This window comes from Tachysurus fulvidraco, chromosome 26 (assembly GCF_022655615.1).
Source record: "Tachysurus fulvidraco isolate hzauxx_2018 chromosome 26, HZAU_PFXX_2.0, whole genome shotgun sequence".
NCBI lineage: Eukaryota > Metazoa > Chordata > Actinopteri > Siluriformes > Bagridae > Tachysurus > Tachysurus fulvidraco.
This window is the reverse complement of record NC_062543.1, coordinates 15103149-15130680: the sequence shown is the minus strand read 5'-3', so window position 1 is coordinate 15130680 and position 27532 is coordinate 15103149. Positions and strand designations below refer to the sequence as shown.

The following is a 27532-nucleotide window of genomic DNA, read 5'->3' as shown; positions in this document are numbered from 1 at the left end:
GGGGAGCCTGTGCCTATCTCAGGCGTCATTGGGCATCGAGGCAGGATACACCCTGGACGGAGTGCCAACCCATCACAGGGCACACACACACTCTCATTCACTCACACACACACACACACACTCCGGACAATTTTCCAGAGATGCCAATCAACCTACCATGCATGTCTTTGGACCGGGGGAGGAAACCCCCGAGACACAAGGAGGAAACCCCCGAGACACAAGGAGGAGGTGGGAATCGAACCTCCTGACCCTGGAGGTGTGAGGCGAACGTGCTAACCTCTAAGCCACCGTGCCCCAACTTGAGACATGCTTGACAAATATTAAAAAAAAGCCTGGACTTGACTTTGACTTGACATTCATGACATTCATGAGACTTACTTGTGACTTGCACATGTGTGACACTCCTGAGTGAAACATGAAATCCTGAGACATACCTGTGTGCAATGAGAAACATATATGTGATGCCTGTGGGCCCCTTCCAGGGGGCGCTGAAGTCTACTGTATATTTTCCTGAAAGATGTGTGCATGTCCTATTTTTGTGCCAGTAATAGAAAAAGATGTATTTGTTGAATAGTGTTTATTACTGTAGATGAATCACACATGCCTTTTTTGATGACTATTACTTTATTAGTACTTCCTTCCTCTCTAATTTGTCTTTCTGGTTTCCTGTGTCTTAATCTTGTAGGTCTGGTTCAAGAACCGTCGGGCCAAATGCCGTCAACAGCAACAACAGCAGTCAAGTGGCCAACCCAAGCCTCGCCCTCCAAAGAAAAAGGCCACGCCTCCACCCACAGAGATGCCCTCTGATCCGTCCAACATCTCAGTGGCTCCGCCTCCTCCTCTTCCACCTTTAACCCTAGGTGCGGCACCAGTGTCTGTTTGGAGCCCAGGCTCTTTGTCACCGCTCCCTGACCCACTGTGTGGTTCGGGTACCGCATGCATGCAGCGTCCGTATGCCATGAGCTACGGGCCAGTGTCATCTTCCTACGGTACAGGCTTCAGCACGTCGCCGTACTTCGACTGTGGCCCTTACCTGTCACCTGTTACCTCTCAGGGAGCCCTTTCACCCCTTGCTGTGCCCTCTGTAGGCACCTCGCTGAGCCAATCACCCTCACTCGCCTCCCAGGGCTACGGTGTCTCCGCCTCGCTCGGCTTCGACTGCCTCGACTACAAGGACCAGCAGGCCTGGAAGCTCGGATTCAGCACCGTCGACTGCCTCGATCACAAGTTCCAGGTGTTGTAATGTCCAGTATAGTACAGCGAGAGGAACAGAAGGAGAAGCTGGAGCACGAGGGAAGACGATACAAGCTGCCATTGCTGAGAATTCTCCAGATAGACTTGAGGACTGATTCGAGAGGCCATCCATTTTGAAAGAGATGGTAGCTGCTTTTCTGTGATTGGTTGACACTCTTGAGCATTCATCATGATTAAGAACTTACCTCACATACATTCACACATTTATTTCCACACACAGACACACACACACGATCAGAGAGCCGAGTCTTAGTCGAGTCTCTGCCCAGCCATGTTTCTGTCTTTCTATTTTCTTTCTATTCATTTGATTTTCTCTTCTAGAATGCTGTAAAACGATTGTGTTGTGCATTTAGTTTGCTAATATTTATCAACTGTTTAAGTGATAAAACATTCAGTCTAACTTTATGTAGCTGTCATTAAAACTGATTAGTTGCTACAGTGGCTCCGTTGGATATTTCTTTCTCTTTTGGATTGGAGGCATATTTTATAATCTCAATATATAGAACAGATTAGTCATGAAGTAACCCTGAGGTGGACCCAAGATCAGACTGAGATACAGACTAGAGTAGCAAAAAGGCGAATAAAAACAGAAACACGATACACTCTGTAGATTATTTAACTAACCAAAAGGTCTAGGAATTGTGAACAGGGTTGTAGATCATTTGATGGTCATGTGATGTGGTCTACAGTTCACTAGAGTTTGCATGATTGTTAAAAATGACAAATAAAACACTTTTAGAGGAGCTCAGAAATTTGCAGAAGCTGAAAATGATCTAAAGCTCCTGCTGGTTTCTTCTCACTTCACCAAACACAAGCTGGTACACAAACCCTGTGTGGTGCTGGGATTTTTGCTCACCGTGATCATTTTGACCCCACGAGGTGAGATCTTACGTAGAGCCCCAGATCCAAGGACATTATCAGTGCTCTTGTATGTCTTCCATTTTCTAATAATTGCTCCCATTTCTTCACACCAAGCTGCTTATCAGATTCAGTCTTCGCAGGTGTACAATGTTGTCTCTGGTGTCCTTTGACAGCACTTTGGTCTTGGCCATAGTGGAGTTTGGAGTCTGACTGTTTGAGGTTGTGGACAGGTGTCTTTTATACTGATAACAAGTTCAAACAGGTGCCATTAACACAGGTAACGAGTGGAGGACAAAGGAGCCTCTTAAAGAACAAGTTACAGGTCTGTCAGAGCCAGAAATCTTGCTTTTTTGTAGGTGACCGATGCCCCTTTACAACCGAGGCAGTTCGAGTGCAGGTTCGGAGCCTAATTTATAACCAGTTCTTTCTGTTTCGACCGCCAAAGCACCGGCTCTGAACCAGGAAAAGTGGTTCTTAAGTAGCACCAAAACGTTGCTGGTCTAGACTTAAGAACCGCTTGCGTCAGGAGCTGTGGGCGGGGCAGTGGGCGTGGCTACTGTTAGCACATTTGATCATGTATCTTAAGTATACTAATGTTTATTAAATTTTTACTTTACCACGATATGATACATTATCAGCACACATGATAGTAGGTAGCTACATGCTAAGGCTAACTTTTTTCTGTGTTAACGATAAAATAACGTTATGTACTTTATCGATCACAACCTCCGTTTATACAGATTACACGGAGCAGCACGTACACGTTTTGTTCGCAGCGTATGGATGCCAATGTAGGTTCGCAAAGCCATGAGCATTAACAGTAAAGCAACATCCGCCATTGTTGTTGTGTTTGTGTTTGTCGCTGCTGCGCTAACGTTGCTGTGTAACGTGACACGTATACAGTGACGTCACACTCGGCGCTGTGATGCTCTCTAACCGGTGGAAAGGCAAACCGGTTCTTAGAAGGTTCGCCAGTGGAACCAACTTTGAACCAGCACCAGTGCTAGCTCTGAACCAGCACCCGGTTCTTTTTGGTGGAAAAGGGGTACAAATACTTATTTTACAGAGGAATTTAACACTTAATTCATTAAAAATCCTACAATGTGTTTTCCTATGAGTATAAAGTGTACCTATGATGAAAATGGCAGGCCTCTCTCGTCTTATTAAGGGGGGAACTTGCACAATTGGTGGTTGACTAAATACTTTTTTGCCCCACTGTACAGCTCCCTATCCTGACCAGGATAAAGCAGATACGTCCGTGCTCCTGCGTGTCCTGTGTGCTGGTGGCGGATTTATTTTAGGCGATGACCCAGAGAGTACCTCAATCTCCTTAGCATCAAACTGACACGAGCCTAAAGCAATTAGGGAGGATTAGCAAAGACCCCTCGACCCCATCGCCTTCTGTTCTTCTTCGAACATTTATTCTTTTTCTTTAACATTCTTCTGAACTTTTGCGCTCTAAAAGCTGTTTTCTGTGGAAGAGAAGAGACAAATATGAGCGGAGAGCTAGTCGTAAAGAAGGACGGGTTAGTGGCAGAGAAAAGGTTCGATCCCCCAATTTATTACAGCTCTACTGCAGACTATATAAATTCTCATTGATTGATGAATATATGTTGCTGCTGATGCCATTAGCTGGAATTTTGCTAGCCAGCTAATCACTAGGTTCTTTTTTACAGAGCTGGTCGGAATTACATAACTAGCGTTGTGCTAAACTTGTGCCCACTTGTTTAACCTGCATAACAGTTAGCTGCAGCTTATTGCTACCTAGGGAAGACAGATGGCTGTATAGGTACATAGCTAATGTGTTGAGGTTTGTGATGTTTACATTTTAACCCCAATCTTTAATTTGTGTCCCTACTTATTGCATTGTAAGAAACAAGAAATATGTAGCCAGGCAAAATCTGCAAAGGACTTGGATTAAAATAAAGAATTTCCTAAACACACGGTGGCTTAGTGGTTAGCACGTTCACCTCACACCTCCAGGGTTGTGGGTTCGATTCCCGCCTCCGCCTTGTGTGTGTGGAGTTTGCATGTTCTCCCCGTGCCTCGGGGGTTTCCTCCGGGTACTCCGGTTTCTTCCCCTGGTCCAAAGACATGCATGGTAGGTTGATTGGCATCTCTGGAAAATTGTCCGTAGTGTGTGAGTGAGAGTGTGTGTGTGTGCCCTGTGATGGGTTGGCACTCCGTCCAGGGTGTATCCTGCCTCGATGCCCGATGACGCCTGAGATAGGCACAGGCTCCCCGTGACCCGAGAAGTTCGGATAAGCGGTAGAAAATGAACGAATGAATTTCCTAAACATTCTTTGTTTCTCTCCACTAGGTTTATGTCATTTCTGGAGTTCGCATCCTTCTATAACATATTTTTCTTGATATGTCTCAGAAACGGACTGAGAAGACTTGTCACTTTCAGATATAGTGTACTTTCTTCCATTGTTATATGCGAATGTCTTTACCAACAAAGCAACTAGCTTCTTTTAGTGGAAGGTTTACAAAAATACATAGATAGACTCCACCGATGTCCTCTATCTTTTTTCCATTCCTCCATCCCCCCATCCTGTGTTTTCTAATCCTGTTCTGACCTCGATAAAACCGTGCAATGTGACTAGGGCTGTATACAGATAATATATGTCTAACAATCTGGTTTAAAAACAGTCTTGAAAATGTTTCTAATTGATTGCATAGGATAACGAGCCGGTAAAAAAGAGCAACCACGTCAACTTTGTAAAACTAGCCGTAAGTACGTGTACCTGTTGTGTTCATAAGAGGACGAAGAATAAGTAATAGAATAGAAACCGACATGATCCTGTCATGATGGAAGCACCTGTCTCGTCCCCCGATCGCCAACAGAGGGAGCCGCCCCCAGAATGTTAACACTTCCGGACTACATTTCCCATAAGCCACCTGCTGGGACTGATTGTACCGCCACCTGCGGCCAATTACCTAGTGCCTATTTAAGGCAAACTTGAACTTGACTCCAGTGCGAAGTCTTGATTTGCTACGGCTGTCATTCTGAGCAGTTTCTGGTTATTGATCTGTTTCTGTATTTTGTGTCATGACTGTTTTCTGCCTGCCCTGACCTTTTGCCTGTTGTTCTGACTAAGTTTTTGCCTTACCTTTGCTGTCATGTTTACCGGTGCTGAACTCTGCATGTTGTTTACGAGATTGTCTGTCTATTAAAGCTGCAATGGATCCTCAGCCTTACGACTAGTCATTACAAATCCTAAGACCGCATGTAGACTCTGTTCCTGGATTATTGGTTCAAATGTTTTGATCTTTGCAGCACCAATTTCAAATTAAATGGCTAGGTAACATCATATCACTGAATTTGTCATTGTGAGAATGTATTTAACAGTCTTAACTTGCTAGATTGCTAATAAATGAACATTTTTTTTGTCTTTAGTTTCTCTAAAATTAAAATAAAGAAACTAGCTAAATGCTAGTTCACATTCTTGCTGAGAAGTTACCTGTAATTAACATGTTTAGCTAGCTATCATTATTCAACTTACTATGTCTTCAGTCTGAGGTTTTACTTACAAAGTTCTTAGCATCAGGTTTTGTGGGGTTTTTTTGTGTCAATTTCTCTGGGAATCCTAGGTCTAGCATGATTTAGCCACTGACAAGATGTCAAACAAGCCTCAGGAATATTCTATTCTTCTGCTATTTGAAAGTGTCCCTCTAGTCAACTAGCGCTCTGTGTCTTTAGCACTATTCGGACGGGATTAGTTCTACGTGGGGATGTGGAGTAATGCAATTTTACCTCAGGACGTCTGTAATATTAATTGGCCGATTTTGCACGGGACAAGACATCTCAGTAAAACGAGCAGAAGTGGGAGGGGTAAATCGCTTTACGCACCACAGTAGCCTCCTTGTCGTCATGTGCGTATGACTTTGCTTCCTGTTATCACGTGTGCAAACAGACAACATGGCGCCTCCGTGATTGCAAAACATGCCAAAAACTACTTTTAAACAGGAAATGACGGAATTTTACCGTACATATTTACAGCGGGTCTATTCGGACGGGATTAGTATTACCTAGGTAATTTTTCCGGACCTTTTAACAGAAGGTAAAAGTCGCCGTAATCTTTACTGACATTGTCCGAATAGTGCTCTTCAGTGCTAATCCTTCGTAAGTGGAGAGCATTTTAGCTAAACTCAGTCTGATTCCTAAATAAAAACCCAGACAGATTTTTCAGTCAGACAAGTAAAGTCGGAGCGCTAGGCTACGTGGGTCTCAAGTTTTATATAAACAAAACTAGGGTTATTAAAAAAAATCATCACGTAAATCCACCAACAATAACATAAATAGTTATGTATTTAAATATAATTCTGTTATATACAAAAAAATAACAGATTTTAAGATAAAACTTACAAGGCAAAGCAAACAAGCTGTGTTTAAAGGTTTGGGCTAATGAGAAACAGCTGCAGCTAAAGACCTTTAGCGTTGTACAGTTAAAGGGCGTGTCTCTGAAATGTTGGCCCACAATCCTGGACCGCAGAGTAAGCTGAACTTTTTTTTAAATATTTTTTTTCCTCCAAACTCCTCCCCTGACATGTTTGGACTCATCATGGTATGCACAGATCACACTTTTTATTAAAGGTTCAGGGTTTTGAGGTGCTGAGTGTCCTGGAGCTGCGACTCGTTTCCTAACAAACACAGAACCGCTCATTATTATAGTGTGAAGCTGATTTTTTTTTACGCTCCATGATGTATCTGAAGTGTCTGCTGCTTTGTCAGCTGATGGCATTCCTGCTGGTGGAGGACAGCCAGGCGATGTCCTGCATACCCTGCTACATGAGGAAATGCTCGCCAGACCTCCGCTGCGCTGGAGGGAAGGTTTTGGATGTATGCGGCTGCTGCATGATATGTGCATTGGTAGAGGGCGAGTCTTGTGGTGGCCCGTACAACTACCTCGGCGTCTGTGACGAGGACCTTGAGTGTGTAAAGAAAGAACCGGTCACGTTCAACAGCGTGGGAGTGTGTCATGGTACTTATCTCACACACACACACACACACACACACACACACACCTTCCACAATCCAATGGAGAGCCAGCAAACACCAAACATTGCACTACAGTTATCATTTGGTTGCTTTTTGGTTATTTTGTAGGAACCTTTCTGAGAAACATAAACATGATATTTCTGTAAACGAACCCTTTCTGGAAAACAAAATCGGAACTAATGAAAGTTCCCAGAACTTTCTGGTCATCGCATGCTGGGTAGTCGTGAAATCGGCCGTTTGTTATCTCATCGCTCACACAGATGTTTACATTTACAGAAACGTTTCTTGCAAAGCTGAAGCGACTGAGGAAGTGAGACGGAAGATGTGACCGACGGACGCCATCGACGACAACGATTTACAAGCAGGATAGTTCGAGTATGATTATATACATACATAGACATGTCTGTAGGTTGCTCTAAAACCACACAGCAGATTATAAGCCATTATAAACAGGCATTACGTTGTGACTGCAGTACAGCTTTTCATTATAAAGATCACTCTCATATAACCTTTATAGTCCACTGTATTCCTGTGACATTGGGTTCGAGTGACTGTACGATTTCTTTATGTCTCTTTCTTTTTTAATACAATGTTTTGCATCGGTTCCTGTGTGCATCGTTATTTTCTACATTTCTCCTTTATACATTCAAGAAAGCCAGGGACTGGACACTAGATAAAGAGCCCAGTGGAAATAAAAGGTCTGAGCAACATAAAGTCTATTACACGCCTCTGAAGGTATACAATATGGTTACATCTAATAGCAAAGATGTAAATAATGAGGAAGAAAGTCCAGCTGGGTTAAGAGAGAGAGTTGTATGTCGTTTTTACAGCAACATACAGGTTATAAACAAGTTCTGTCAGGACCACTTTGTCACAAGGGAATTTATTAGATGATATGCATACAGTTAGTATGGTTCTGTTCTGGGCAAGAATCCACGTGCCCATCCGTGCGCATGCAGGGACAGAGCGGGGAGAGCAGCGACTAGAAAATAGAATAGACCCCCGTATAACCGAACCATCAAGCATGCATAGTATTGATATGCTCGCTTACGCGTTTTTGGAAAGTAATAAATGTATGGATAGAAGATCATTAAATAATTAGAGAGAAAGGGAGAGAGAAAGAGAGAAAATGTGGAGATTTAAGACGTAAACTGGTACAGCAAACACGGGTTCTGGCATGGTGGAGTCGGGGTCGGAGGAGGGAGTTTAGATCATGGCGGCAGCGAAGCGATAGAGCGGCTCTACGAATAGGAGTTTAAATGGTTGGGTAATATGGATGTCGTAACCGGACTGGTGCGTGTCGTGGACAGCTGATTAACAGCTGATGCACGCTTGACGACGTGGCCTGCCAGAACTAACGCGATGCTTGATTTAAGTCCAAGCAATAGGCTACTTGGGTCTCGAGTTTTATATAGACATAATTATACTTATACAGATCCTGCCTCGATGCCCGATGACACCTGAGATAGGCACAGGCTCCACGTGACCCGAGTAGTTTGGATAAGCGGTAGAAAATGAATGAATGAATGAAATCCGTCTCATCCGAGATGGCGACGAGTCTGCATGCCAGCAGGAGGTGAAGCGGCTGGTGCTATGGTGCAGTCAAAGCAGCCTAGAGCTAAATACTCTCAAAACTGTGGAGATGATAGTGGACTTTAGGAAAGACCTGTGGAGACCTTCAGGTTTCTGGGCACTACCATTGCCCAAGACCTAAAATAGGAGTGAAACATAAACTCTATCATTAAAAAGGCCCAGCAGAGGATGTAGTTTCTATGCCAATTAAGGACGTTTGGTCTGCCACAGGAGCTGTTGATGCTGTTCTACACTGCAGTCATTGAATCTGTCCTGTTCACATCCATCACCATCTGGTTTGGTGCAGCAACTAAACAGGACAGAAACAGACCGCAACGCACAGCAAAAACAACATAAATAACTGGTGCCCCCCTGCCCACCCCCCAGGACTTATACGACACAAGAACCAGAAACCGGGCAGTAAAAAATCACCACTGCCCCTTCGCACCCTGGACACAACCTCTTTCAGCTCCTCCCTTCTCTCAGGCACTACAGAATTTTGTTTACTAAAACTCCCAGACACAGGAACCTGATTAACAACTCACCATAATTATATTCACTGCTTCATATCTATAAGTGCTGCATTATCAGGACTGTCAGTCATCACATCATCCGTATACGTTACACACACTACCTCTGCTGTATAGTGTACAAAAAGCATATTGCACAATATAGTTATAAAATCCTCACAGAAATTCACCGAGAAAAACACAAATAGTTGTGTATTCAAATATAATTCCATTATATACACAAAAATAATAGATTAATTAGAAGATAAAACTTTCAAGGCAAAGCAAACAAGCTGGGTTTAAAAACCGGTGCAGCTAAAGACGTTATACAGTAGAACGTCTTCTGCATAGCAGTTGTAGACAGCGGCGGTATCGCCGGGATCTTATCGTACGGTACATGAGACCATTTTGTAGCTCTTGATATTTCAATGTTGATGTCACTTTCAACTGATGGGCATATTAATTATATACCTTTACTGGACATTTTATTAGGAACACTTGCTCAGATACATCAAAAAATCAGAAAAGAGAAGTTTGATCTCGGTGGATTTGACCACAGCATGGTAACTGTAACTTCATGCTCAGTTCTGCTTCTAGAATTTCAAGGCCTGGGGGGCTTTATATGGAGGAATATATGACCACTAAGTCACACAGGAGAACAATCTGAATCTAAATCTGAATCGGACTCTGAATTTAAAACCGAACATTTTAGACCAATGTGGCACCAAATAAAAATAATGATGTTGTGACTGAATATGCTACAGCGGTGTTAAAGGGTGGGTCTCTGACGTATTTGCCCCAATCCTAGGCCGCAGAGTAAGCCGAACGTTTTTAATCACGAACTACTCCTCTGTCATGCCCGGACTCATCGTGGTATGTACAGACCGCACTGGTTATTAAAGGTTCAGGTGATTAACATGGAAACACCCAAACCAACAGGATCTTGAATATGAGCCAAAAACACAACAGACATTGTGTAACATCTATTTATTACCACCATAGTATGAGAAATTTGGAAAATACAAAGATCAGCTCATTTAAATTTCTGAATAAGAAAAATAAACAGGAACATGAAGGTATAATGTGTATCACGAGAGAGCGAGAGAATCTACACGAAGAGAGCAAAACACTCCGAAAACTAAATGTGATTTTTTTTTTTTGCTACAATTCTTGACGAATGCCGATCTGAGGAGAAAGAGAGAGGGGGAAAAAAAGGAGGGACAGAGAAAGAGGTAAAAGGGAGAAGCGAAACTGAGAGAAGAACGTGTGAAGAACAGTGAGAGTGAATGAGAGGCTGGTTTAGAGCGCCCCCCTGTGGCTGCCTGAAAGTTAGAACAGGAGGAGCAGGATCGGCAATAAACATGGAAAATAATAATACAAATAAAAATAATATGGGAAAAAATAAAACCCCACAAAGTATTAATCATTCAAATTTTTTGTCATTTTGCTTTTTTTTTTGTCCCATAACAGTGGTAAAACAATTTATGACGACGCATCATAGAAAAAAGAAAAGAAAAAAAAAAAAAGAAAAACACCATTAACAATAATAGTAATCATCAATATTATAAGTAACAACTTTAGAACCAATAGATGCTGGTTTGCAGTTGAATACAATTTCTGCTTTGCTGATCCTACGCACACACACAAACAAACACCTTTGGGCTGGGGGAGACGGACATGTGGGTGCACACACGGGTGCAATAAAAGGGCAGCAGGGTGGGTTTCAAAATTGTAGGGGGGTTTCTGAGGTGGATCCAAGTAAGCAGAGATTTTCTCAGGTGTGTAAGTATTAGGTAAGTCAAGTATAGGGGTCTGAGAGGGCATGTAAAGGTAAGTAGATGATTTCAAGGTGACTGAGGGGTGGATAAGGGCAGATAAGTGAAGGTGGTCTGGGGCAGTTTTAGTAGCACCCTGCTGTGGAAGTTGCTGCTCCCCTTAAGCAGACTAACCCCAGATTCCACCTTCCCTCAAGCTGTGTGTGTTCAAACCCCAAGCTGGGCAAGGGTGGACCTCGTTTACGCTCCGACTCTTATATAGGTTTGTGTGTGTATGTGTGTGTGTGTGTGTGTGAGATCAGAAGCATCTGTTACATGCACATACAGGTACCCTACGCGTCAGTGAGACAGCACTAATAGACTGAAACACATTGGCCTCCCCGTCGCAGATATTCTAAACTCTACCAAGAAAGAAGGGGAGAGACAAGTGGAGATAGACAGAGACAAAGAGACAGAGAGAAATAGAGAGAGAGTGACAGAAAGGATGTTAGGAGCAGAACAATGAGTGATTAGGCGCGCTCTCCACGGATACGGCGTGCCAGCTGGATGTCTTTGGGCATGATGGTGACACGCTTGGCATGGATGGCACACAGGTTGGTGTCCTCAAAAAGACCCACCAGGTACGCCTCACTGGCCTCCTGCATTAACACACACACACACACATATATGGATAAGAACACAATATGTGGCAGTATCTGTAAAATTGTTGTATTTCATATTTAAAGGTGGCGTCAGTGATTTTAGTAAATATTCTCTTAGTTCGGTTGTTTTGAATATTCCCTCTAAAAGCCCCCCAGACTGCACCTTTAACAGTGATGTACAGTTTTTGTATTATTTCTGTACTAACATTCACCCACACACACACACAAACACACTCACACACACACACACACACACACACACCTGCAGGGCCCCGATGGCAGCACTCTGGAAGCGCAGATCCGTTTTGAAGTCCTGAGCGATCTCCCTCACCAGACGCTGGAAGGGTAGCTTACGGATCAGCAACTCAGTAGACTTCTGGTACCGACGGATCTCACGCAGAGCCACTGTACCGGGCCTGGACACAGATCATATCCTGTTTACATTTAAACACTCACTAGAGTACAGCTGTGATGTGTCCTTGAATCCCTATCAATGTAAAAATTTCCAAAATACAAACAAACAGCAAAATAATACGCTGAGAGGGATCTGTAGAGGTAACAAGTATTAAAGCATACAGTCACATGGTGCCACAGTTAATGTGTATTGATGAAAAATCTAGCCAGTACGATCGAACACAATCAGAAACAAATGATCCAGATCAGAACAAAAAGTGCTCTGAGCAGCATTCGTTCTACCTCAGTAAAGCTTTCTGCTCAGCAAAGAGCTGCTGTAAGTTACTTCTGCCCACACACACGTTCGTTGTTGGTGTTAGTTTGAATTTTATAAAGTCAGAACAAATTTATAACGAGTTCACTTTTCTATACTTTAAGTAGCATGACTATAAACGGCACTTTTTAATGATGTGAGTAAACTGTAAACGTATTGAGATCAATGGGTTCAAGTCCAGGTGAAGTCAGTGTCACCTGTAGCGGTGAGGTTTCTTCACGCCTCCAGTAGAGGGAGCACTTTTACGGGCCGCTTTAGTGGCCAGCTGCTTACGAGGAGCCTTTCCTCCTGTGGATTTGCGGGCAGTTTGCTTGGTACGGGCCATGTTACCTCAATCTGATGCAGAGACAAGAGAACAAACCATCAATATGGATCGCAAGGGATGTGTGGAAAAAGCGCTACAAGCAACTTTACTGCGTTTCAAGGTTACAAATTCACACCTGTAAACGTGTACATACAATTTCGTCTATACTGTATGTGTCATTCTGTTACACTGTGGAGCTTCTGTCACTAAAACAAATTCCTCGCATGCGAAAACATGAATGGAAATAAAGCTGATTCTAATTCTGATTCTGAAATACAAGCGATAACCGATTTGGTAACATTAATAAATATACGGTACACAAATCATTCGAAATAAATAAATAAATAAATAAATAAATAAATAAATAAATAAATAAATAAATAGGGGGGAAAACAGAAAATAGGTAAAATTCATTATCACATTACTATTTTATAAATAAAAAAAAAAAACAACACATATATAAATACAATATTACTTAAAAAAACGAAAGAAGTTGTCATTTAAAATAGCTGGGTTTAATATAATAATTTTATAGTCATAACACATCATAACTGAATGTTTAAGAAAGAAACTCAGAAAAAAAATGATCAATAAAAATCACAATTACTTGGTAACGTTCATGATTTTATTTGAACAATTTTACTACCGATTGCCGGCACGCGCTTAGCTGTAAACTTTGCACATTTAAACGCAACTAGTAAAGTCGTATTTATTTATTTCATTTTTTAAAACGAACACAATATCGATTAAAGAAAGTTAAAGATGATTTGCATAATAAAAACAGCACCTGTTTCCTGTTTCTTTTACTATTACACTCGACTTCCTCTCGCACGCGTAGGAGAAAAAAAAAACCGAAAAGCAACAAACAAAAAACCGAACCATTCGGCGCCGAACGAAAGCACCTGCGAACCAATGGCAGAGCCGTATATTATAATCGACAAACGCTACACCAATGAAACATGAACGGAGCAAGGCTCTAGCCAATCAGAGGCCGCGCTGGCATGTTGCGGGGGCAGCTCAGTTCTTTTATCCCCGCCCACTACCGCAAGATTATGGCCGCGATTCGTATAGCAGCTGTGAGCGAAAGCCCTTATCGAAGACCAGACAAGCGCGTAAACTTTGACAGAAAACTGAAAATCCGCCACGAGAAGCGACTCAAACGTTTCACAAGCACCGACTAGACATCTTTGTGCAACAACACGGCCGGTTAAACGGAAGCTACAGCCGCGAATTGAAGGCGAATAACCGAAGTATTAAAAGTGGGACGGATTTTCTTCCCCTCCGTCGACACGGAAAAGGAGCCTGTTTTCTCTCACCGCTTTCTCTCCGACTCACACGACGCAAACACACGGTGTTTTTCGCTCGAAATGAAAATTATTTCACCCAAAAGTTTCACAAAGCTGTGAAAAAGTGTCTTAGGCGAAATTTGGCGAACATTCTGACCACTTACCTTCACCAAATGTGTTTAATTTGTCGCAGTGAAATATGTGCAGAGCTTTGCCTGGCACTGTCAGTATTTACTATCACACACAATGGGAACCGAGCGGCCAGCGGCAAAATGGCCGCCACGTCAATCACTCCTCTCGCTCCCAGAATGCACCTCAAATTCTGTGGAAACTCAGAACGTTACCAAAACAAACTAATATTTTAAATATTTTTCATCACGTTTCACAACCAATATGTAACTGATATCCGACTTTTTTTCTCTTTATTATCTTTATTGTCACTTTTTTTTAGCTTTCTTTCTTTCTTTCTTTCTTTCTTTCTTTCTTTCTTTCTTTCTTTCTTTCTTTCTTGTCTGTTCAGTAAGACTATAAACTCCTTACTTTACCTACTTTACTTTCATTTATAAAATATAAAATAAGTACGCATCATACACTATTTACCAGAGATAGGGGGACTCGAGTCATATGACTGGACTCGAGTCAGACTTAAGTCGCAAATTTGACACTTGAGACTTGCTTGACAAATATTAAAAAAAGACTCGACTTTGACTTGACTCAGATTTGAGTTAAAGGATTCAGAGATGAGGGACTCAACATGACTCGAGTCAGACTTAAGTCGCAAATTTGAGACTTGCTTGACAAACATTAAAAAAAGACTCGACTTGACTTTGACTTGACATTCATGACTTGAGACTTACTTGTGACTCGCACATGTGTGACTTACTCCCACCTCTGCTATTTACACAAAAGGAATCGCAATTTTTTTTTCTCATACGAACCAAAGTTTTAATAACAAAAGCTGCATCAAACGACTACAGAATCGCTAGAAAATAGCACCGCTATTTAATCTGTTTAAAGTCTGTTTATCCGAGCAGTTTAATACATCCAGACGATACACAACGAAACTTTCAATGTCGGACCTTAGTCAATTTTTGATTTCCACTCCAATAAAGTTCCCTCATAGCTTATAGCTCTTACTGAGATTTTCAGATTTTGACGGATTTATGAAGCACAAAATTTCACACATAACGTTATATATTTTGCACTTTTGAGAGTCACAAACAGCTGGAACCAAATAAATTCCTTGTGTCTTAATACACATGGCCAATAAACCTGATTCTGATTCTGATTCTGATGCACATGAAGAGAATAAGGAGGTTAATCCCAAAGACATCAAGACTAGCACGTTTACTGTACAGTAAAAGGACAGAATCCCTTCATGTCTTCAACATAAATTTTAGGCTTATCGTTCAATATTCTGGTGATTTATTTTAGTTATTTTTTTCTTCACTTTTTCATTTTCACCACAGAAAAAAACTAACCTATATGTACTGTATATTTAATTTTTTTTTATGTACTGGTCCCCATCATCAATCAGTATAGTGCACAGTTCGATTTTTTGGAGGTCTGGAAGAACGATATAAATAATTAAAATCTAAATGAAGTGATAAGTTTCTCTGATTTGCGATCTGGCAGGTGCAGGCGAGTGTGGAACTGCAAAAAGGCATTTGATCCTCTGTGTGTGTGTGTGTGTGTGTGTGTGTGTGTGTGTGTGTGTGTGTGTGTGTGTGTGTGTGTGTGTGTGTGTGTGTGTGTGTGTGTGTGTGAGTGTGTGTGTGAGTGTGAGTATGTGATCATCTGTTTTCATCCTCAACTGCCACCCACTTAATATTTAAGTGCAATACATGGCTAAATTATACAGGGGGCACTGTCTTCTTTTACAAACAAAATGATGGTGGTAGTGTTTACAGTTTTTTTCAATCGCTAACAAGCACTTACCTATACTTAAGATAATTTTTCTAAATTCTTAACACAGACTTACACCTACAAAACACAATCGGCCAAATTGATCATTTTCCTCTCAAAAACACATTTTGTTAAATATATACTAACTCTCCATTTCAAAACAGAACACATCTTTCTCTGCACACACAAACTTTACCGAAACACTGGAAATCTGACTCAAAATGAAATTATTCTGTCAAAGAATAACACTTGTTTTCACTTCACAAGTTATATGCAGTCAATCAAAGTACACCAGGTTTCAAAATACTGGCTATTGTTGACAGAAAAACTGCATAGACTTTTATGTTTCAGGTAACATGCGATCCACCTTTTACACAAAATGTCTTCGTTGGGAACTGTATGTCCACATGTACAGTAATGTTCACATTCAAACACTTTCCAGTAAAAAGCAAATCAGTTATTTTTTTCTTTACTGTTTACTAAAGGAGGTTCAGTAGAAACACGATATAATAAGAGAAAAAGTTTTACAGTATTGCTTACAGTGAACAAAATATCATATATAAGAGCATTCTGAAAAACAAAAAACAAAACAAAAAACAAAACAGCAAAAAGCCCAGATAAGAAGGGGGGGACTAAAAATAGCACAAAATTACTGTAATGTATCTAATCCCTGCGATCTTCAGGGTTAGGCCACATGTTTTCGTCAACATCACATCTGATATCATCCAATGCACCTGGGATAAAATCGCTTGGTATGTCGGATCCACCCTCTGCAATCTTGAACTGTGATGTCCCTGCAGCCAGCATCCATGGCTTCAAGGATGGACATCTGGTCATGTGGCTGATGGTCATAAACCTTCCACCTCCATGCAGAAAAGAACTCCTCTATGGGGTTGAGGAAAGGTGAATAGGGTGGAAGGAAGAGACTTACCAGTCTTGGGTGGACTTCAAACCATGCTGTTATTGCTTGCACATGATTTCAAATGTCCTCATGTCTTCACCCTCCTGATCCTGCTCTGGTACCAGGCGCTGGTGGAGATCATTGAGAGAGTCAAGGAGGCGTTCGGTATTATAGGGTCCAACCTGACATCTGTGAAGGAGTAATCCTGCATTTGCCATTGCTGCACACATGGTAATGTTTGCCCCTCTCTGTCCTGGCACATCAACTGTGGCCCTTTTTCCAATTATATTTCGTCCACGTCGACGCCTTTTGGATAGATTGAATCCTGTCTCATCTAAGTACAGTAAATGAATTCATGAGGGACCTGGTTGGCCTTAAATTCCATAACTCCCTGAAACAAAGTTTATGTATATCATGTCATTACTGTATACCATACTGTACTGTAACCTATTACTGTGTAGGTTTTCTACTTGCAAAGTGCAAAGCTTATAGAACTGGACATTGAATTGAATATACACTATACCTGGACATATTGTCGTCGTAGCTCCTTGACTCTCTCACGGTTCCTCTCAAAGGGAACAGTGTAGAGCTGCTTCATCCACATGTGTTTGGACAATGTCCGTCTAATGGTTGTGAGGCTGATGCTTTCTATATTGCCAAATATCTCATGGTCCTCCACAATTCTAGTTTTAATTTCATGCAGTTTTATTGCATTATTTGCAACAACCATTTCTACAATGGCAAGCTCTTGATCATTATTGAGGATCATTCCTCTTCCCCCAGAAGGTGGAAGACGTTGCATTCTTTAGAGGGGGAGAAAATCAACATATGCATTACTGTATGACCTTATTGTCATGTCAAGTGAGAATAGAAACATTCCATGTAAAATGCAATACTTACCTGTTGGTTTGTTGAAAGATGCGAATAATGGAGGTGATTGTTTGTTTATTATCAGCTGAGATGTATTGTTTTTGAACTGATATCATTGCAGAAGCAGAGGTTTTTATACTGTATCTAAGGTTTGGAATATTGTTTTTGCTATTGTGGGATGTTGTGTGTTAACATTCGTGAATATTACAAAAACAATCCATAATTTTGTTGGGAGGTATAGCTTGTCTGTTAAGAAAATGTAAGCATTGTGGAAATGTGTTCACTGATCGCATATTGTGTGAAAAGGACATGAAATATGTGAATGGTATGGCCACAAAAGACTGATGCTGTGCTAATTGTGCTATTAGTGACAACTGTTTGGACAAACGCTTGTTAGCGACTGAAAAAAACTGTAATCTCTCTCTCTCTCTCTCTTTTCTTCTTAATGTCATAACTTTTCTACTAAATTTATAGCAGTGAAACTTCTGTTTGCAATATTTCATATGTGCACAAATTTATTACTATCAGGTTTTACCATGAGGAGGATATAACCGAAATAGAAACAATTGCAGCCATGGATAATGGTGTTCTCTTAATTCTGTGTAATTCTATAAGAAAAAAATTTTTTTACAAAAAATTCTGAGAAATGAGAAGCATCGTGTGTATATTTTTAGTCAAGTCTACGCAGGTGATACTGCAAACCTGAACAAATTGTCCTATTAACATGAGTAGGTCACTGCTATTGATTTATTTATGCAGCGTGTGACCTTTGGGCCTTCAAACTCCTTTATGGATAATCAAAGTAGAAAACCTTAAGACCTTTTTTTAAAACGCTGCTGCTAGTCAATAACGCCTTATCGTTTCAGCCATTGTGCGAGAAACCACTTCTCCTTCGTTGCTCATTTACCAACACGAACGGTGTTTAAAGCAGATGTTTACGTTTCTTAACAGGAAGGTTAGAGGTGGACACAGGAAGTGGTGTGTGTTGTTATTGTTGTTGTTGCAAAGGGATCCTCAGTAGGTAACGAATAGATAGTGCTCATGCGTCCTCAACCCTCAGATATAGTGCCAGTGTTAAAGGTCAGCTAGGTGTCACCGTCAGGTGCATCTGTGTGGCAAAACACCACTAACCACAGGAAGAGCTTTTCCTCACAGCATGATTTATTCAGTTATTTATTTATTTAGAGCAACACCCTGGGTTTTTGGTTTTTTTGCATTTGGAGGGAAGCTCGGAAATTTTGATCCCAGTGTGAGATTGATGAGTCACTGTTTGAATCCTAGGGCTAAATATATCATTTCCATCACAAATAAGGTTGAGGGTCAGATTTAGGAAAAAAACAGTGATTTATTAGCCAAAAATGTCCTTTACGACTTCTTTTAAATGATCCACGTGTATGCTTACGTTAAACAACTTCATTCTCTATTCTAATGAGATCAAAACCGTTTATTATCGTGTCACAGAATCGATTTGTCCTGTACGCAAAAACGTCTTTTGTGTGGTTGTGTTTGCATTGTAAGGCTTATACAATACTACAACAAGCAAACCGATGACTGCATGTTAATGGAATGCTGAACCAAAAGAAGCAATCGATTCAGGAAGCTCGTTCTGGTAAACAATGTGCATAAAAGAGTCTGGTTTCTGTTCAAAAAGAAACCAAGACATTTCTGGTTACAGGTTTTTTTGAGGAAGTTTGATTTTGGTGACTCCTCGGGAATCTTTGGAAGAAGGAATATTTTCCTCTGAAGACTAAATGTTTGAAATTACGTAGCTCTGTATTACGACGCAGTGAGGTTAGTGAAAGCCATCTCAAGTGTTGACGACTTTTAAAACACTCACAAGAACAACACTAGAAATACGTATAAGGGCATCAAAACATTATTTATTATAATTTACAGAATTTACATAATTACAACTATTTATCAACAGTAAATATGGACTATCAATGGTTAAACACACACACACACACATATACACACACACACACACATATACACACACACACACACACACACACACACACACACACACACACACACACACACACACACACACACACACACACACTTGTTTGCACACATGCCATCATCATCTGTGAGCTCACAACACAGGCAAATGAAGCAAAACACAAACAGACATGATGAGGCACAAAACTTGGATTCCTTTTGCTCGGAGGGAAGAAGCTCCATTTTCCAGCAAAGCGAATGAACCTGGGCTGTTGATGCTAGAAGAAACTGTTCAAACACAAAATAATACACACGCACACACACACAAACACAATAGTTATATTCTTCATTTAAAAATAATTTCAGATACTTGTAGTAGTGCTGTGTATGAATCTGTCTTTGACAACAAAATGTGTATTTGAGATGTATTTGAGTAAATAAACAAGTCCAAGATCATTCCGAGGTCAGTGAGCACCCCTGATGATCTATAACCTGTACAAACCCACAGTGCTGGGCTGCTTTCCATGGGCAAAATTTTTGATCTCCTTTAATGCATTGTAAGTTTTATGACTTATTTCGCCTGTGTGTTTGCTAATGAGATTAAAAACCTAACCTTGTTGTTCTGTTGTGTTTTGTCTCTAAGATCACCTTTTGAGCATTCATTCATTTATTTTCTACCGCTCATCCGAACTACCTCGGGTCACGGGGAGCACTGATAATGTCCTTGGATCTGGGGCTCTACGCAAGATCTCACCTCGTGGGGTCAAAATGATCACGGTGGGCAAAAATCCCAGCACCACACAGGGTTTGTGTACCAGCTTGTGTTTGGTGAAGTGAGAAGAAACCAGCAGGAGCTTCAGATCATTTTCAGCTTCTGCAAATTTCTGAGCTCCTCTAAAAGTTTTTTTTTTGCCATTTTAACAATCATGCAAACTCCAGTGAACTGTAGACCACATCACATGACCATCAAATGATCTACAACCCTGTTCACAATTCCTAGACCTTTCATTCATTTTCTACCGCTTATCCGAACTTCTCGGGTCACGGGGAGCCTGTGCCTATCTCAGGCGTCATCGGGCATCGAGGCAGGATACACCCTGGACGGAGTGCCAACCCATCACAGGGCACACACACTCTCATTCACTCACACACTCACACACTACGGACAATTTTCCAGAGATGCCAATCAACCTACCATGCATGTCTTTGGACCGGGGGAGGAAACCGGAGTACCCGGAGGAAACCCCCGAGGCACGGGGAGAACATGCAAACTCCACACACACAAGGCGGAGGCGGGAATCGAACCCCCAACCCTGGAGGTGTGAGGCGAACGTGCTAACCACTAAGTCACCGTGCCCCCCACCTTTTGCGAAGACAAAACAAAATGAAATTTTTTAGACACGTTTCAATGAGTTGTAATGTCTGTTTTCAGAAATCAGAAAGTTTTATGATAAACACCCACCTTGTGGAATTGTAGCGTTATATTGTCAAATTTGGGTTGTTTAATAATGACTGAACAGATTTTTTAAGGATGTTTGTGTAGTGATTGTGTTTACCGTTTGCTGTTGTGCTGTTATGTTGCTCTGTGAAGTTGAGAAATGAAGTTGAGTCTGTAAGAGAATAAAAATAAAATAGAGGGTTTCTTGTGAAAATTCAAACCATTTCTGTGCGAATGGATGAACAGAATGATGTTGAAACTTAATGAAACTTCATTTCTTGTTGTGGTTTCTACAGTAATAATAATTTCATAATTCCACAAAATAAATGATTGCATAATGAACAGATGTCTAATCCACACCACTTTGTGATAAAGATTTCTGGGTTTTTTTTCTAACACTTCTTAGGACTGTATTTATTTTGGTTGATATTTTATTCAGGGAAAGTTCTGGATTCAGAATTGGGCAACACACATTTTTTAAATCAGATAAAACCCTAAAAAATCAAACAAACAAACAAACAAAAAAAAACAGTGAAACGTTTCGATCGATTAAAGCAATTCGTCGCTCCAAATGTGGTTTCGTTGAATTATCCGTTATTCATTTCGCAGTTTTTTAAAATAGCACTTGATCCAGCGCTTCTGTTTATTAAATTAACGTTGTGAGCATGTAAAATTTTATAGCTTCAAAAAAAGCTATTTTTAATAAAAGCTATTTTCTAAAATAAAACTAATCTGCTTTTGAATAGTTGATAGATAAATTAACTGAAATCTCCTGGTTCATTCTCTCTCTCTCTCTCTCTCTCTCTCTCTCTCTCTCTCTCTCTCTCTCTCTCTCTCTCTCTCTCTCTCTCTCTCACCCCCTCTCTCTTCTCTCTCTCTCTCTCTCTCTCTCTCTCTCTCTCTCTCTCTCTCTCTCTCTCTTTCTCTCTCTCTCCTGTAAAGAAAATTTACAGCTGAAGAATTTCTCGACGTCTCTGATTAACGTCTCTGACTCGTCTTCTGCTCCGCCATATTTATGTATGTAATATTGACCTCGGAACGACATCGATCGTTTTTTCCAGCCCAGACACATTTTGTGTAAGAATAATCCACTTAAACATTCCTTTGTTTTGTTCAAACTATGAAATGTGTGTCATTTGTGTTCTACATAGTGCACGGGATCAGAGTTACTACATATGTCTAATGCAATGTCAGTGTCAAATCCTCATTACGAACTCTAAATACAGCCCATAAATATTAAACTGGCTGAAGTGAACAGAAGACGAGACACAAAACTGACCCCCTTGGCTCTGATCTGGTGCACTAGGTGCTGCGTAAGCGTTATCTGTGTGGAGAACACACATAAATTCAACACTACGATCCACATACCGTACACGGCACTTACATAACAATGACAATATTGAAAATAATGTTGTAATAATTAAGCCTCACCTGGTTGTGTTGTTGCTTGAGGGCTTGCTGTGGTTTGTACTGTAATCATCGGTATATGTTATTAATGACTCAAACACTTTAACACAACCTTGAAACAAATATCTGTCTGCACAAACCCTGGATTATTTTCTGCTCTATACAGTATGTCTATCATACTGACAGACATCCAGCACTCGGTAGACGATATTGAGTATTTTCTAAAGTACTCCATGTCTTTTTATACAAAAGATTAAATATACTGCGATAAACAATACAGATATAAATAATATACTGTAGATAGATTATTGAGAAAATTAAAATTTACTGAATACATTTTTTAAATGAAAACAAATCTAGCAAATAAAAAATACAGTAGCTAGAACTTTCTTATAAGGGCTTCAAAGACCCTTTTTGAGACAAAAATCTCTCTATATATATATTCTGTATACACACCTTGACAAACTCCTACGTGATAAATAATCGTCATTGTCTCATTGACCTGTTGAAGCGGGAGGACACAACCGAGTCCCTGGTCACATGTCCCGATCGATCCGTACAGACCCCCACAGCTTTCGCCGAGTTGTTTAGCGCACATGTAGCAGCAGCCGCACATACCTAACACCTTTTCACCCAAACAGTTGAGCACTGGACATCCATTTAAAAGGGCACACGGCACACAGACCGCCAAGCTGTTCCTCACAACCAGCAGCACCAAGAACTGGGAGATCATCAGACCTTTGAGATACATCATGCAGTTAATAGTCGTGTGCAGCTAACTAGCAGCTACCTTTTAAGGTGTCTATTTATATGTCACCTGCATGAAATGAATTTCATCCATGCCCTGTTTTTTTTTTTTTTTTTTTATGGAATGTAATGACCTTCTCTTCCTTTTTTTTTATGGAATGTAATGACCTTGTCTTAATTTCCTCCTGTTATGTAATATGAAAATAACGTGCTCACAATATATATGTATGAAATATATCATATATAAATCTATATATACCGTTCATAAACCGTATATATAAACACTAAGATATCCGTGTATTATATAAATCCATCGCCAGGACTGAAACTTATCCAAATCTACAGTACAGACCTACTTCTTGGAACTGTTCCAGGTCACTTGAATTCACACCGAATGCTATTTTTAAAAGTAAAATCAAAACAAGGTGTAGTTTATGTTATATATCTGTATCCGCATTCTCCTCCGGTATTCTCTGAATGAAGATCACCTGCTCCTCTTTTCTCTCTGATTCCTGCCATGCTTATCTCTCTATCTTCTGCTGACATCTTTGCTGTGAAGGTATTTAAGGGACTGCTCTAGACAATGCCCTCGGGGTCATGCTGATGAAACTGTGTTTATCTGATGCCTGATTTATAGTTTAATTTCATGGTGTATGGATGTAAGCTTGTTTTATGAACAGAATTTTATGAGTAGTCTCTATTTGATGTAGGTTACTGAAGACAGTGTATATGGCTACAAGTTTGTGGACATCTGAGCACACTTCCGAATGTTTGGTTCGTAACTATTGGCAACAGATTTCAAAACATCGAATTGTTTTTATTTCCTCTTCACTGGAGCTGCAAACCTGCCCCACCATCACCATCACCAAAGAGACCTCCATGAAGACATAATGTGGATATGGAGGTTAGGGTTGGAGGTGTGGAAAAACTCCAGTGTTCTGCACATAGCCCTAATTCTAAAACAACCCCACTGAACACCTCTGTTCTGAATGAACTGGATCTGGAGTCTCCTCAACACCCCAACACTCCAGAGTCTGATCTCACTAATGCTCTCAAACACGTAGATGCCCCAAACCAACATCTAAAAGAAAGCTTCTCGGTAGAGAAGAGTGGAGCTGATAATAACTGCAAAGGTTGAGCACATGGTTGTTCAACAAACACATATAGATAGGTGTGATGACTGATAGATAGAAAAACAGACTGAAAAAGTAGCTTGTATTTTATTTGGTTTTTTTTTAGGAGCCGAGCCCTAGCAGTGTGTATTGTATGTGCGATGTCTTTGTATACAAAAGGCCTAAACCTGTTCCAGCATGAGAATGCGCCTGTACACACATTCATTCATTTCCTACCGTTTAACCGAACTACCTCGGGTCACGGGGAGCCTGTGTCTATCTCAGGCGTGATTGGGCATCGAGGCAGGATACACCCTGGACGGAGTGCCAACCCATCACAGGGCACACACACACACTCATTCACCCACACACTCACACACTACGGACAATTTTCCATAGATGCCAATCAACCTACCATGCATGTCTTTGGACCGGGGGAGGAAACCGGAGTACCCGGAGGAAACCCCAGAGGTACGGGGAGAACATGCAAACTCCACACACACAAGGCGGAGGCGGGAATCGAACCCCCAACCCTGGAGGTGTGAGACGAACGTGCTAACCACAAATCCAGAGACTCCATTCCGAGTGCTTTTTTGAAAATTCTTTGAAATGTCACCTGAGCACAAACCACATTCACAACCCGTCCTATCAACACCTTCACACAGTTGGGATTGATGTTTACCATTCATGCTTATGATAATATTTTCTTTGCTTTTAGATGGGGGAGCTTCCCCATGACTTCTTCCTCATAGGTTAAAGTAAATAGTAAAGTAAAGTAAGTAGTAATAAACTGGTGATTATTATAACATATTATGTGGCTCTGGTGCTTGAGGAGCATTTCAGCAGGGTTGTATTTTTTTTTTCCCCGGTTATTTCTTGCTGACTTGCTTGAGAGCAGACTCCAGACTACAGGATGAAACTGTATGATTTTTTTTTTTTTTATATTTTCCTGTAAAGTGTCGGATGGTAAATAAATCTGGTTCCTTCCTCATTGGCAGCTTTATCGTGAAATAAATATGTAAAAGATTTCCAGCATGCCTCATCAGCATTTTCTTTATGTAGATACACAGATAAGAAGTTGAGTTTCAGTTTTGAGACACAAATACTAACATCTCATTCGAAAGAATCCAAAAGAAACCTCGGACATTTCATCTTTGCATCATGTACATTTTGAATGAATAAATCTATCCTTTATAAGCAAGCCAGAGGTTTGTGGGGAGGTTGTGGAACATCTCCCTAAAGAAACCTTGAGAGGAACCAGACTCAAGAGCGAACCTATCCTCATTCTCTTCCGTATCTGTGTACAATAGAGAGCTCATGAGCATCTGAATCATTCTTATTATTATTATTCTTATTCTTATTCTTATTATTATTTTAACTTAAAGTCACAAATTAAATTTATGTACAATGTTATATTTCTTAAGCAGTTCAGTTTCATGGGCAGGTTCACACTTTCAAAAAAAATGTGACCTCCACAACCCGTCCAACTGCTGAATTCCTGCCCTACAGAAATATCTGCAATAAAAGATCGCAATGAATCAACCCATACTAGCTGAGGTAGTCGTGGAGGCTCCGGGGTGAAAACTGTTGCTCCTTATAGCCAGCATACTTTGACAGGAGTGACTGATTTTGTGCAGAATGAGCCCATGTTTTCTGTGCTTTCCATCTCCGGAGGTTTGTGGAACTCTGTAGATGTCCTGTACAGGAAGAATAGACCGTGGTGAATGTCGTACCATTAAGCCTAGTGACCTTCTTGGGAACCGACTTTTTAGCACTTTAGGACTTTCAGGTGAAGTAAAGTTTGATGTGGGACACATAAATTTGGCCTTTTAATAAAATATTGCTGCTTTTTGGAGCTACAAATACCATTTTTTTTTCTAGTTGAGCTCTGAATCAGAGAGTTCTGAAGAATTAATAAATTCCCTCTCTTAATAAATACATAATTCCTATTTGTTTCACTGGAGTTACTGAAATATTAATAGTAGCTACTGAGTAATGTGCTTTAATAATAAATAAAGAAGTAAACTAGGACTTTAAGCAGTTAAGAAACTTTATGTTTCTAATAAAACTGCCTGCTTCTGTGCTAAATTCAAACCCGCCGGTTCTCATTTCACATCCCTGCCCACTTTGTTCCTACCTCTGACCCATTCTGAGATCCCAGAAGAGAAAACCAGAGACTATATTTAACACTAACCAGAAACCCCCTGTGCTAAGTATATAGACTTGGCTTTTGGGTCAGATGCAAATGCAGATCCTGACATCGTTCCTGACAATTCTGTATTTTTTTTATTGTATATCTGCTCTGCTTTGACTTGGAACGGACTTCCGGATGTCCGTGAATAATAACAACTCGTTTATTTAGACACGGTCTATTCTGTTACATTCTGAATGATGGCCAAACGGTTTTCCTGCGATGCTAAATATGCTAGTCGAAAGCTACACTAAGCTTCATCTCTGTCTAAAAACATTAATACTGATTCTGCTAGGGAGACAAAATAAGTCATTAAACTGGCTAGATAAAACTAGAGCCAAATCTTTTGTCCAACATTCCCATTCCAACTTCCAGGCATGATCCAAGACATGTGAAGCCTGAGGAAAGCCCTATCCACAATTCTCTTCTGCATACACCATTAGACAGCTGCAGATTATACAGAACGCTGCTGCCAGAATTCTGACCAGAACCAAAAAATCTGAGCACATCACTCCAGTCCTCAGGTCCTTACACTGGCTTCCAGTTACATTTCGAATAAATTTTAAAGTATTGTTACTGGTTTATAAATCACTTCATGGCTTAGGACCGAAATACATTACAGATATGCTAACTGAATATAAACCAAGCAGACGACTCAGATCATTAGGATCAGGTCAGTTAGAGATACCAAGGGTTCAGTCAAAACAAGGTGCGTCAGCATTTAGTTATTATGCCACCTAGAGCTGGAATCAGATTCCAGAAGAGATCAGATGTGCTTCAACAGTAGACGCTTTTAAATCAAGATTAAAAACACATCAGTTTAACTCTGCATTTACTGAATGAGTGCTGTGCTGCTTCACACTGACTGTACTTTTTATCCAAATCACTTTTACTCCTGTTTTATTCTTTTAAACTGTTTTTATTAAAATCACATTTATTTTCTTTAATTGTTCTTTGTTTTTATTATGATTTTATCGTGTTTCTTATTTTTCATATGTATTTTTTTCTCTCTTATAAATTGTTTTCTAATTTCTATGTAAAGCACTTTGAATGACCTCTGTGTATGAAATGTGCTATACAAATAAA

General features: G+C 40.5%; 4 protein-coding genes across 7 annotated transcripts in view; 2 read left to right on the top strand and 2 right to left on the bottom strand.

Moving 5' to 3' along the window:
• Positions 1–1586, top strand: part of crx (cone-rod homeobox) — a 4308-nt gene extending 2722 nt beyond the window's left edge. The window contains exon 3 of the mRNA XM_027178123.2: positions 686–1586. Coding sequence (XP_027033924.1) covers positions 686–1243 — 558 coding nt within the window. The 3' untranslated portion in view covers positions 1244–1586. The remainder of the gene's footprint in view (positions 1–685) is intronic.
• Positions 1587–6689: 5103 nt separating this feature from the next.
• LOC113662921 (single insulin-like growth factor-binding domain protein-2) lies at positions 6690–7721 on the top strand. Its single transcript, XM_027178109.2, has 2 exons — positions 6690–7100; positions 7394–7721. The coding sequence occupies exons 1-2, from the start codon at positions 6818–6820 to the stop codon at positions 7429–7431; spliced, it is 321 nt and encodes a 106-aa protein (XP_027033910.2). The 5' UTR covers positions 6690–6817; the 3' UTR covers positions 7432–7721.
• A 2449-nt stretch (positions 7722–10170) lies between these two features.
• On the bottom strand, positions 10171–14236 carry h3f3c (H3 histone, family 3C). 3 transcript variants are annotated; one of them, XM_027178105.2, is made up of 4 exons: positions 14096–14236; positions 12539–12680; positions 11877–12030; positions 10171–11611 (listed from the first exon to the last, which is right to left on the bottom strand). In XM_027178105.2, exons 2-4 carry the CDS (start codon positions 12664–12666, stop codon positions 11483–11485), a joined length of 411 nt encoding a protein of 136 aa, XP_027033906.1. In that variant the 5' UTR covers positions 12667–12680; positions 14096–14236; the 3' UTR covers positions 10171–11482. The 3 variants fall into 3 exon arrangements, with proteins under 3 accessions (XP_027033906.1, XP_027033908.1, XP_027033909.1); XM_027178107.2 differs by having other exon boundaries at positions 12539–12677; positions 14096–14232; XM_027178108.2 differs by lacking the exon at positions 14096–14236 and adding an exon at positions 13433–13546 and having other exon boundaries at positions 12539–12677.
• A 5367-nt stretch (positions 14237–19603) lies between these two features.
• Positions 19604–23198, bottom strand: LOC125140352 (cysteine-rich motor neuron 1 protein-like). 2 transcript variants are annotated; one of them, XM_047809545.1, is made up of 5 exons: positions 22853–23198; positions 22421–22459; positions 22269–22313; positions 21108–21161; positions 19604–19839 (listed from the first exon to the last, which is right to left on the bottom strand). In XM_047809545.1, exons 1-5 carry the CDS (start codon positions 23148–23150, stop codon positions 19706–19708), a joined length of 570 nt encoding a protein of 189 aa, XP_047665501.1. In that variant the 5' UTR covers positions 23151–23198; the 3' UTR covers positions 19604–19705. The 2 variants fall into 2 exon arrangements, with proteins under 2 accessions (XP_047665501.1, XP_047665502.1); XM_047809546.1 differs by lacking the exon at positions 22269–22313.
• Between the last annotated feature and the right edge of the window lie 4334 nt (positions 23199–27532).

What these genes read in the sequence shown, in the direction of transcription:
- LOC125140352 (XM_047809545.1), bottom strand. Translation starts at nt 23,150, where the DNA reads ATGATGTATCTCAAAGGTCTGATGATCTCCCAGTTCTTGGTGCTGCTG. An exon ending in TCACGTAGGAGTTTGTCAAG is followed by an intron (nt 22,460 to 22,852) that starts GTGTGTATACAG and finishes CGATGATTACAG; the next exon opens with TACAAACCACAGCAAGCCCT. An exon ending in TCAAGCAACAACACAACCAG is followed by an intron (nt 22,314 to 22,420) that starts GTGAGGCTTAAT and finishes TTCTCCACACAG; the next exon opens with ATAACGCTTACGCAGCACCT.
- LOC113662921 (XM_027178109.2), top strand. Translation starts at nt 6,818, where the DNA reads ATGATGTATCTGAAGTGTCTGCTGCTTTGTCAGCTGATGGCATTCCTG. An exon ending in CAGCGTGGGAGTGTGTCATG is followed by an intron (nt 7,101 to 7,393) that starts GTACTTATCTCA and finishes TTACATTTACAG; the next exon opens with AAACGTTTCTTGCAAAGCTG.
- h3f3c (XM_027178105.2), bottom strand. Translation starts at nt 12,666, where the DNA reads ATGGCCCGTACCAAGCAAACTGCCCGCAAATCCACAGGAGGAAAGGCT. An exon ending in AAGAAACCTCACCGCTACAG is followed by an intron (nt 12,031 to 12,538) that starts GTGACACTGACT and finishes ATCTGTGTCCAG; the next exon opens with GCCCGGTACAGTGGCTCTGC. An exon ending in CTGCCATCGGGGCCCTGCAG is followed by an intron (nt 11,612 to 11,876) that starts GTGTGTGTGTGT and finishes GTGTTAATGCAG; the next exon opens with GAGGCCAGTGAGGCGTACCT.